The sequence below is a fragment of the Antennarius striatus genome, chromosome 6, assembly GCF_040054535.1.
Source record: "Antennarius striatus isolate MH-2024 chromosome 6, ASM4005453v1, whole genome shotgun sequence".
Classification (NCBI taxonomy): Eukaryota; Metazoa; Chordata; class Actinopteri; order Lophiiformes; family Antennariidae; genus Antennarius; species Antennarius striatus.
In genome coordinates this window covers 3,174,875-3,185,284 of record NC_090781.1, presented here as the reverse complement: position 1 = coordinate 3,185,284, position 10,410 = coordinate 3,174,875, and the positions used below count along the sequence as shown (strand labels likewise).

Sequence of the window (10,410 nt, the reverse complement as noted above, 5' to 3'; positions counted from 1 at the left end):
ATTCATATTATCTGAATATAAGCAAAAAAGTTTTCTCAGTGTGAACATAGAATGTAACATTCCCTAGATATGAGGTAGACTGCATTCAGGTTCCTAAATAGAACCAGAAATGATGTGAATTTTTTACGAAGCATTCCGATCAGGTGGCGGTGATGATGAATGACCGTGCGTGAATGCTGCTTTGTTTTTCTGTGTGGCCCTGTGGTGACATATTACACTGGTGACAACATTTTATTGTTGGATGGGGTATATCCAGTTATCACAAGGACTTCAACACACTCGGACACACACAGACACACAGAAGTAATCAAATGAAGATCATAGTAATGTCTTTGTAAGATGTGAGATCAGGAAGCTGAGCAAGCTACAATTTCGATCTACAGTAGGCCTGCAGATGGCAGTAGTACGCCACGCCAAGAAGGAGATTTATTGGGCTCTTGTTTATTCACAAAGTAATCACACTGACACAAAATCCAAAAGAGATTCACACAAGAAGGAATTCACATTTCAAAAACAAATAATAGTAGAATAATGAAGAATCTAAACAAAATAGACGTGAATTAAACCAAACAATGACTGAACACTAGGTTCTCACTCAACACAGAACATGAGACATCCTTGACACACCACTAGTTCGTAATAATGTCTAAATCAGTCATAGCTCTGAAATAGTTAAAACCGATTCTGATTCTTGTTTGACGCATTCTTTGTAAAATGGTTTCTGCACTGCAGTCAGACGAACCTTCAACCTTTTTCTTGCTGCTGAAATAAATCATCTTTGCTTGACCCCAAAGAAAGTTTCAAAACTGCCACTCATTTTTTAAAATTCTTCCTGCGTTTAAAATCAAAAGGAAGAAATTTTTTATTTTTAAAAGCACGTTTATTCACAAAACACTAATTAGAAAATAACAACACTCACCAAATCTAAAAGAGATTCACACAAAAAGGAATTCACATCCAAAAAACAAATAGTAGTAGGGACCGTAAAAACTGAAGGTCAGTCGCTGTGGGGTGGCTCCCCCAGCATCTCAGCAGGCTTTCGGCCGGTACTGCCTGCGTTGTGGGCCGGCGACTGCAGTTTATCAGGAACCGCTGGATAGACTGCAGTCGGAACGCAGCGCCCTCTGCTGGCCAGATGGATGAGTCCGTTCTCCACTTCCTGTCTGGACCGGAAGAGGACGCTCTGTGACGGAAGTCCCAGAAAGAAGACGAAAAGAAGAACAAGAAGAAGAACAGTCGGTAACTGAGGAGACTGCCTACAAATGCAAGTATTTGGAGTAAGTCAGATTTTTCGCGATTGAACTGATGCAGACGAGCGATCTTAAAACCTCAAACTTTATTTAAATAAGACTTATCGGTGGAACGGCAGTGATGCTAATCGGCTAGCTGGCGTTAGCTGCTGTAAATGGGTTCTCCAGCGGACATCTGACACGTCAGAAACCCAGAAGAGTCGGAACCAGCCCTTTAAACCAAACTGCAGAGGAGGAAAAAACGAGAAAAAGTAGAAAAACACTTTGGATAGTTGAATTGTACACTTTTCCAAAGTTACAGCTCCAATCCAAAGCCCTCTTATTGTCCTTATTTCCATTTATTTACGTGGCCAAACCTCTGAATTAACGTAAATAATGTGATATCAGGGCCATGAACTCATACTTGTGGTATAAAGTTCAGTTGTGATTGATCAAAATCAGCTGGGTCACAGGTCAATGTTTTTAAACTCCTTTTTGATTCTTTTCACTAGTTAACGTCACTATTTGTTGGTGTGACGGTGGATTCAGCCCCCTGTCCGTTCTGTGGGTGTCAGAGAGCCAGTGGGGGTGATGGAGGACATGTGAGACGGTGGTTGAACTCTGGTGTGTTTTTGTCCACGTTGGACAGACCCTGTAGCCATGGCGAACGACTCTCTGGCAGAGGCTGGCCTTTATTTTGATGAGGTCAACAAGCTGCGAGTTCTGGAGCCCGACGTCAGCCAGAAGACCGCCGAGCTCAAGGAGGAGTGTAAAGAATTTGTGGAGAGTAAGTTTGTCAAGTTGTCTCAGGAGCTCCTGCTGTATCCTTCCATCACAGCGGCGCCTACAGAACGCACTAATGTTGCTGTCTTTGCAGAAATTGTCCAGTTTCAGAAGACAGTGGGAGGTCTGATTGAACTGGTGGATGGACTGGCAAAAGAAACGGAGAGAGAAAAGATGAAGGTAAGCTGAGCATGAAATTGCTAACCTGTGCTGAAGCTGTGAAACACCTGAATGTAGATGAATTCCTACTGAAAACGCCTGCAGCTGGACACAAATCTGGTTGTGGCTTTTTTTTTTTTTTGGATTGATTTCTGAGTGAAAGCATATTTCATCCAGATCATTTTGGTTCGGGGAGCATTCACGGCCTGATCAGCAAGAATATCTGTCACGTTTAAAGTTCCGGCGGCTGTGGTCAGAGTCACTCATAGGTTGAAACAGATTCAGGAAATGAATGTGTATCTGGGATTGTGTGACGTCAGCGGTATAAAACCGCTCAAGAGTGATCAGACTAGAATTTAAACTTAATAATTACAGTAATCAATAATGAAACAATGCATCGTGAGGCTGTTTGAATTAAAGTGAGGATTCAAAATCAGTCCAGATGAAAAACGAATGGCGATTCTGTTTGTCACCAGCAGAGGGCGCGACCTAGTAAACAGCTGAATTGTACAGATAAAACCAGGGAAGTTTTTCAGAAGAATCGTGTTTGATTTGATTTATTTTTATGATTTTTGGTTTCAAAATCTTTTTTTTTTAAATTTTGTCATTTAAAAAAAATTTCCATTCACTTTTCAGAAGAGGGTGTTTTGCTTTGTAGTAAATCGGGTCATTATTGTAAATGAGAAGTGGTTCCAATTGACTTACCCGGTAACAAAAGCATTAAATAATATAAACAAAATGTACATAAATCAGAGCAATAAAATCAGATTATTGTCAAATTAGTATTTTGTCCCAGAACTAATTAGAGGAATGGTTTTCAGTCATGACTTGTGGACAAGCTCATCCTCTAATGTTTGTTTCCGGTGACGGACATCATATTGGTTGGTGAGTTGAGTGTATGGTGACTTCTCCTGTGGTAACGGTCCCATCTTCTTCTCCTCCAGGCTATTGGAGCCAGAAACCTACTGAAATCTGTAGCAAAGCAAAGAGAAGCCAAACAGCAGCAGCTTCAGGCTCTCATTGCAGAGAAGAAGATGCAGCTGGAGAGGTAAACAGTTGCATTGGGGTTGTTTTATTTCCTGTTGGGTGTATTACAACACGAAGATATGGAGGACTCTTTACCAGATGATCTGTAATACAGTGATCCCTCGTTACTTGCAGTTAATGCGTTCTAGGACCACTTGCAAATAACGAAATTCCGCGATATTGCGACAAACTATTATTTACGGTAATTTAAACATTTATGACCCTCCCCATACTGATATTAAACCACCTTCTATCTGTATTAGCTTTTCCCTCTTATAGACTATGTAAAGCGCTTTTAAGTGTTTCTTTAATACATGGAAATACGTTGTGTTCCATGAGTCTCAGAACACAGTGCATTTCCGGATACTGTCGGGCAATAGAATGCACGTGCAATCAGTGTTAATCTCAGTTTATCATCAGTATTACCAATGTTGTTGTTGTTTGTGCTTCCAGGTATCATGTTGAGTATGAAGCCTTATCCAGAGTGGAGGCAGAGCAGAACGAGTTCATTGATCAGTTCATTCTGCAGAAATGAAGATTCAAACACACACACGAACACTTTTCCAAAGCTCTAATATTGTTCTGAGTTATGGAGATATCCTTACACATTCCGTGTGTGTGTGTGTGTGTGTGTGTGTGTGTGTCTGCCTGTGCCTACAGATCTAAGCAGGTATTATTGTGGTGTCAGCTCGAACATATCTGGAACATGTTCTGTTCACACCAGATGGATCAGCATCTCAAAGTTACCATGAGGATGGCGCTATTTATACAGAGAAATATTTATACTATTTATATTCTAGAATTTATTTGTTTATATCTACTTTTACATTTTTTTATCAAATGAAATACTGCATGTGCTTTCGTCTGTAAATACGTTAAACTTGAGAAACAGTCACTTTGTTTTCGCTGTTAGACATGCAGTCGTAGATACAGGAGGTACGGAGATGGGAGAACTTTCCATAGCGATCAGTGAGGTCACATGATCTTCCTCAGCAGTAGTCTGCCTCATCATTGAAGAACTGTGGGTGTTTTGTTTTTATCAACACTCAGGACATTTCAGTGTGAAAGTAAGAATGATGTATCTTTTCCACAGTAAGTGATTTAAAATTACAGGTACTTATATGTGGTGTTTGTCAGTGCAGCAGATCCAGATATTGATGCAGATTGTTGGACCGCAGCCTTTGTAATTTAACATACATGTATTAAAGACCAATGTTTGTCCTCTTTTGTTAGTTTACATACATGGGATTGTTTTGTGTTTAGTATTTGTTGTGTGAATAACTTTTATATTATGGGCATTGAGAAGCTGGAGCCCCACCTGGTGGAGGATTGGACGCCACCAGCCCCCCCCACCCAGTGGAGCTGAGTGGTGAGATGACCTTTGACTTTCTGAGACAAAGCTCAATGAGACAACTGAATTCTTCTGAAATAATTTATTACAGATTAATTCCTTTCAGTTTATGACCATGTGCAGTTTGATACACTAAACCCAGAGGTCATTTATTTATTGGGCTGAGTCGTTCAATCCAGGACGATGACCTCTGACTCGGGACAGGACAATGAGACTCGCACAGAGGCCTCCGTGGTTCAAGAACGTCACTTGATCTTCTTATACTGGAGCGAGAGGACAGGTCAGAACCACAGGAGATCAAACCGAGTCAGAAACGCGTCATCCTTACCTTATCAAGAATCCACTCAGCGTCTCCTAGAGCTCTTTGGATGATCATCTGGATTCTCTCTGGGTTGTCTTCATCCGAGTGACTGTTGAAACTCTGTAGAGGATGAGGGTCATTCATAGAGTGGGAAGAGGCCAAAAGGTCAGTGCTGGTACAACCGGTCTGACAGTTTGTTCTGATAGCATGACAGCCTTCAGACTGCTGCGCGGCAGCAGCGACGGGCTCACCTGTCTGATGGCGTGTCGATAATGCTTTTGCATGGCTGGAGTCGGTAACTGTCTGCAGCACCTGAGGAGATACCGGTACAGCTGCACCGGGGTCTGGACCAGCTCTGCTCCAGGTAGCGGGGGCATCCCTGACCCTCCTCCCGTTTGAGTTCCTGTGAGTGAAAATGAAAAGTGCAAGATCAGGTTAATGACATAATTTACATTACATCACACATGTAAGTTGGTGTTTGACTCATCAGTACGTTGTGACGAGTATCAAGCTTGCCAGTATATCAGATGCACAACTTACCTAAAGTCTTCCACGAGTGGAGTCAAAAATGACCAATTAAAATAGATATATAATGATCCCAAGGGAAATTCAATGTGGTTTTGCGATAAACTTTGTTCCCCTTCAAAATCTTCAAAATAAAGAGTTGTAATATTTTCAGATTCCAGCTATTCCTCATAAAACATGTTTTTTGACATGCGGCTATATGCAGTTTTATTTTGTCATTGATTTCAAGAAATTAGTTTTTGTATCACTCTGCTACTCCTCCACAATTGAGGCCAAAAATGATACCAATTAAAATCGACGCATTTTTTGCAATTTTTTGCAATTTCTTTCATTTTTCTTAACATGAGATATTATGTTCAAACAAAACAATTTCATGTTTGACATGTACATTTTTTACATAATGAACAGGTCCCATGTGTAGCAGAAAGCTGCCATGTGGTCTTTTCAGGTCGGTCCTCTTGTTATCAAAGTGCAAGAAATAGTGAATATCTCAAACAATCAATCAAACATAGTGCTATTGGACAATGCAAAAGACTCCCTAAAAACACGGAATGGTACATCCCAGTTCGTCTCACCCTCTGCAAGAATGGTCAATTCAATGAAGGCCATGAGCGCATGTCTAGTTAGACTTTTCCATTCTTTTCCAGTCTGTGGCTCCTCTTTGTCCCTCTTCTATTATATCATCAGTCATCTCTGACTGGCCTTTAGTGGGAGGACAGGTCAGGGCTTTACATCCCATCCATCCTGGATTATTTGTAGGGCAAGGTTCACAGGGATCCTAGCTGACTTTCTAGCAGCCGCGTTACTTTAGATAAATTTTAAAAAAAACAACTTTAAAAAGCACAATTTGAAATGCACTGACAACTAAATCATGTTTTAAAAAAAGCAGTCCAATATAACATGAGCCTTCCTTTGGGTTTGCTAGTTCATGGCCTCAGAACCACTTCAACCACCTTCAGAACGGAAGAAGCCTCTTGGATGAGAGACGAAACGTCAAGAAACGTTCTTAAAGTGCTGTGGATTGATTTAAACAGCTTTGGAGAACCATCACCTGGAGAAGTGAGAACCTACACAGACAAAGAGCGGGGTAGTGACACAAAAACTAACACTTCTTTAACAAGAAGATAAAAATTCAAATGGCTTCATGTCACAAATATGTTCTATGAGAACCTGGAATATGGAGAGATTACAACTTTTCATTTCAAATAATCTGAAGAGCCCACGTGGGGTCATTGTTGACTCCATTACATCTAAGGGTAAAACAGAAACCAATCGAACAACAGGCTGATGTAGGTCAGTGACCGTCTGATGGAACACACGTGTGACCGGAGGGATGACGTAAATACAGAGAGTGTGGGTGTTGTAGTCTTTAACCTCTGGTAATCCATGCTATCAGCTAACCTCTGGCTAGCGTCGGTGAATAATAAACCGGTACGTTTAGCTGCTAGCTGGAAGAATGATCAGCCCGAACAACCCCGAACCAAACGCGACATGGAGGCTTACTGTGGCTGGAAGCGGGCCTGGAGGCTGTCCGGAGGCTCCGGCATCAGTCATCAGCTCCGTAAGGCACGGGGAAGCTCTGTGACGTCATCGCGTCTTCTTCTACGGCTGGAATCCATGTTGTACACAAATAACCAGCGCCCCCTACTGGTTTGGTGGCACCAGTTCTAAATGTTCCCAGACCTGACATCTCTTTGTTGGTTCAATTGCACAACAATTAGAAAGGAAACCGTCAACAATCTGAATGCTAATCCAATCAATCCAGAAGGTGTTTCGAATCCCTGCCCATTGATCCAAATCACTAAACTGGTTCACCTGGTAAATGAGGCGTGTTTGAAACGTCATCACACGGTTTTTCCATTGTTTGAAGTAGGATTCGAAGCAGTGGATTTAAAAAACAAACCCTACTGATCCTGGGGCGTTCACTGGAGCGCCGTGTCGAAGCGGACATCACTATCCATATGCAGAACACCGGAGGAGTTCTCATAGTTTAATCAGACAAGAAAAATCCAGGAAACACAAAAAAATATATCAAAAAGTCCAACAAACTTGAAGCATGGGGAGGGAAGAAAACACCTTGTTTGGTATTCTCTGACATTTATACTGGTCAAGCCACTTTGTTGCTGGTGGCATCTCGCTTAAATGGTGTCTGATAACAGGCATTTTTAGGAAGACAGAAGGTTAGAAGCTGAGGAGAGCTGGACTTGTAGACTTGAACGGTTGCATTGTGGTCGTTTCATTTCCTGCAGGGTGTATTACAACACAAACATATGGAGGAGCCTTTATTCGATGATCTGAAATACTTCTTTTAAAAGGATGAGTCATTACAAAACATTTTTAGTGACCAACATTTTTAAATGAAAATGCTGCCATCAAGGTTATGTCTGATCAATAATCATCAGCCATCCAAACTTCAGTGTTTATTAGTGAGAAACGACGGGTCTTAGTGCATCAGTGTTGTCTGCTTGAAATCTCTCGCTCACCCCATCTCTATTGTATTTCTTTCCCATCCAACCAGTCAAGGAGGTTGGCCCCCTTCCAGATGCCAATCTTGAGAAAGGGTATTCAAGGTGGCCAATTGTAAGCAGTTGTCCACTTTGCATATTTTAAGCTATCTCAGAGAACACAGTGAGGAACATAATGAGGAAATTAAAGACCACAGGCACGGTTCTAGTTAGGGCCCAGAGTTAGGGCTGGACACATCTACAAGACAACAACCCTAAACGCTGTCCAAATTTTACTAAGGCATTCATGCAGAGGAACAAGTACAGTGTTCTGGAATGGGCATGAATAACATTTTTGGTGTGATCTGAAGTGGGCTGACCATGCTGGCAACCATCAAACCAACTGGAATTTAGAAGTGTTGGGAAGACAAATAGTCAAAAGTACCTAGAACACACCACCTCCATGCCCTCATTGGAAGCTCTAGAAAGTATTCAGAGGTCATTTCTGCAACAGCAGGCACTACTAAATATTGATGTCAAACACCACTGTGTTCATCTGCTTTATGTTTAACTGAAATTGTTGATCCAAACCACCAGTGATTTATAAAGGAAAATCTGGAGAACAATCTGGGTTTTTTTTCCTTTTATGATCAAAAAATAGAGTTGAACAGTGCACGTTACAGTTGCGATTTAAAACATACAACTTAAACATTCCATATACATCGTTTTCTTTCAATGACATTAATTTTTTCACAATAGGATTCAAATTTTAACACAAAATGACAGACTTTTCCTTAATCAACATAACTAACCAAAATCCAGATTTCATTTTCATATTTAACAAATATGTTCCCCTCAACAAAATTAACCCCAAACTCATCTTTATTCAAGTGTACTTTCACCAAGTGAATGTCTGGATTAGTCAGAATCTAAAAAATCTGCCAGACTGTTCATAATGGGCCAGGTTCCTCCTGACAAACCTGGCGTGGCTGAGGACACAATAGAGTAGGTTCACATTCACTCCTTTCATTCATTCCAAACAGCCACAACCTTTTCCATTTATTCTTTTCTATTTTCCCTTTCCACCATCTATTGATTAGTGCTTTTGTTTTCATGAAATAATGTTGTAATTCTGTAATTCTGACGGGGTTAGATGGAGGCAACTGATTCGCTGTGGCAACTCCTGAAGGGAAAAGCCAAAATGAAAAGAAGATTTACACTAAAAAGAGAAAAGATTGAGGATGAAAAGTGAGGCCGGCTGCTGAGAAAGTTTAAAACCATGTGATCAATCAGTGATGTGACTTTAAACTATACCTTCTGTGTCGAGTCTCTAGTGCTCAGTATTAAATCTATCCTACTGTTTTAACACCCCTCCATCTACCCGTCTCCTAATGAACGCCCTCTCCTCTGGATTTCTCTCTCTTTACAAAGCAATCATTCCTCTCATCACTTTCTCCTCGAATCATTCTAAAAATCTTCAACTCAGACACATCCAGGTCTTCCACACATTCATATCTCCCACTACCACACTCACCATCTCACACTCTCCCCAATCTCAAAATACTCTTCTCCCTCTCTTCATTCGGTGCATACACATTCAGCAGTTTATATGTCCTCTTCATCCATCCTGCCCTTACCATCATTCATGTTCTCAACCGCTGAAATAGCCATTTCCTGCTCCCCCGTTATTCACATACATGTCTCCCATCCATTCATTCCCATCCAAAGTATGTCCCCAGTAGCCATGAGATGTGTCTGCTGTCACCTGTCATTGGTCCTCAGCCCATTGGCGTTAAATGAGATCTGGACCTCAAGTTGTACATTAATAAAATATACAGTACTGCACATTCATACACCTTTTTCCCCTTCATCGCCCTCTTCTCCAGTGTTCCCGTTTCCTTCACACCTTCCATGTCCCTTTCAGTCTCCGTACAGTCGGGGGCAGTCTCCGTGCTCTTCCTCATTCTTTTTCTCGTCTCGATCCTCCTCATCTCTTGTTGTGTCCTTGTGTGGCAACGATGTGGGATTTTGTATCAATTACCTGTAGCCCACTATCCATAGTCAGTGGAGGTTATTCAACACCGCCACCTGGTGGTGAGGCAATCACCTTCAATAAACCCATGAACAGGTACACAGGTTTGAACGAAACACCTACGACAGGACCCAGATGTGATTTTAGTTATAAGCAGTTGTTAAAGAAATGCTATCTTTTAAAATAAAATATACAGTATGACTCAAATAAGATAAAACACACATCCAGTACCTCGATGGTCGTTTCACCAAAACATCATTAATTGCGCTGACCAAAGACAAGCCTGTACATGGGAGCAATGTGGACATAGAACCTAAAATCACCGTCTAACAAATGAAACAATTAATTAGACCAAACTTATAAAAAAACACTGCAAAACTGTATTAAATAAATGAACCAATATAATAATAAAAATCATGCATAAATATGTAAAACATATGTTCAGTGTCACCGGTGTGTGTGTGGTGTGTACCAGAGACAAACTGATGATGGTTCAGCAGCGCCATGCTGGGAGCCTGTTACCAGCAGTGTTGGTAGAAATGGTTCCTGTCAAACAGACA

At 41.2% G+C, this 10,410-nt stretch overlaps 2 protein-coding genes across 3 annotated transcripts; one reads left to right on the top strand and one right to left on the bottom strand.

Moving 5' to 3' along the window:
• Window positions 1-1,161: 1,161 nt before the first annotated feature.
• Window positions 1,162-4,434, top strand: ift20 (intraflagellar transport 20 homolog (Chlamydomonas)). Of its 2 annotated transcripts, none has more exons than XM_068317391.1 (5): window positions 1,162-1,277; window positions 1,879-2,016; window positions 2,107-2,192; window positions 3,116-3,219; window positions 3,651-4,434. In XM_068317391.1, the coding sequence occupies exons 2-5, from the start codon at window positions 1,890-1,892 to the stop codon at window positions 3,730-3,732; spliced, it is 399 nt and encodes a 132-aa protein (XP_068173492.1). In that variant the 5' UTR covers window positions 1,162-1,277; window positions 1,879-1,889; the 3' UTR covers window positions 3,733-4,434. The 2 variants fall into 2 exon arrangements, with proteins under 2 accessions (XP_068173492.1, XP_068173493.1); XM_068317392.1 differs by having other exon boundaries at window positions 1,175-1,264.
• A 156-nt stretch (window positions 4,435-4,590) lies between these two features.
• Window positions 4,591-6,976, bottom strand: lyrm9 (LYR motif containing 9). The gene is made up of 4 exons (XM_068317394.1): window positions 6,878-6,976; window positions 5,101-5,252; window positions 4,877-4,969; window positions 4,591-4,811 (listed from the first exon to the last, which is right to left on the bottom strand). The coding sequence occupies exons 2-4, from the start codon at window positions 5,224-5,226 to the stop codon at window positions 4,794-4,796; spliced, it is 237 nt and encodes a 78-aa protein (XP_068173495.1). The 5' UTR covers window positions 5,227-5,252; window positions 6,878-6,976; the 3' UTR covers window positions 4,591-4,793.
• Window positions 6,977-10,410: the final 3,434 nt, after the last annotated feature.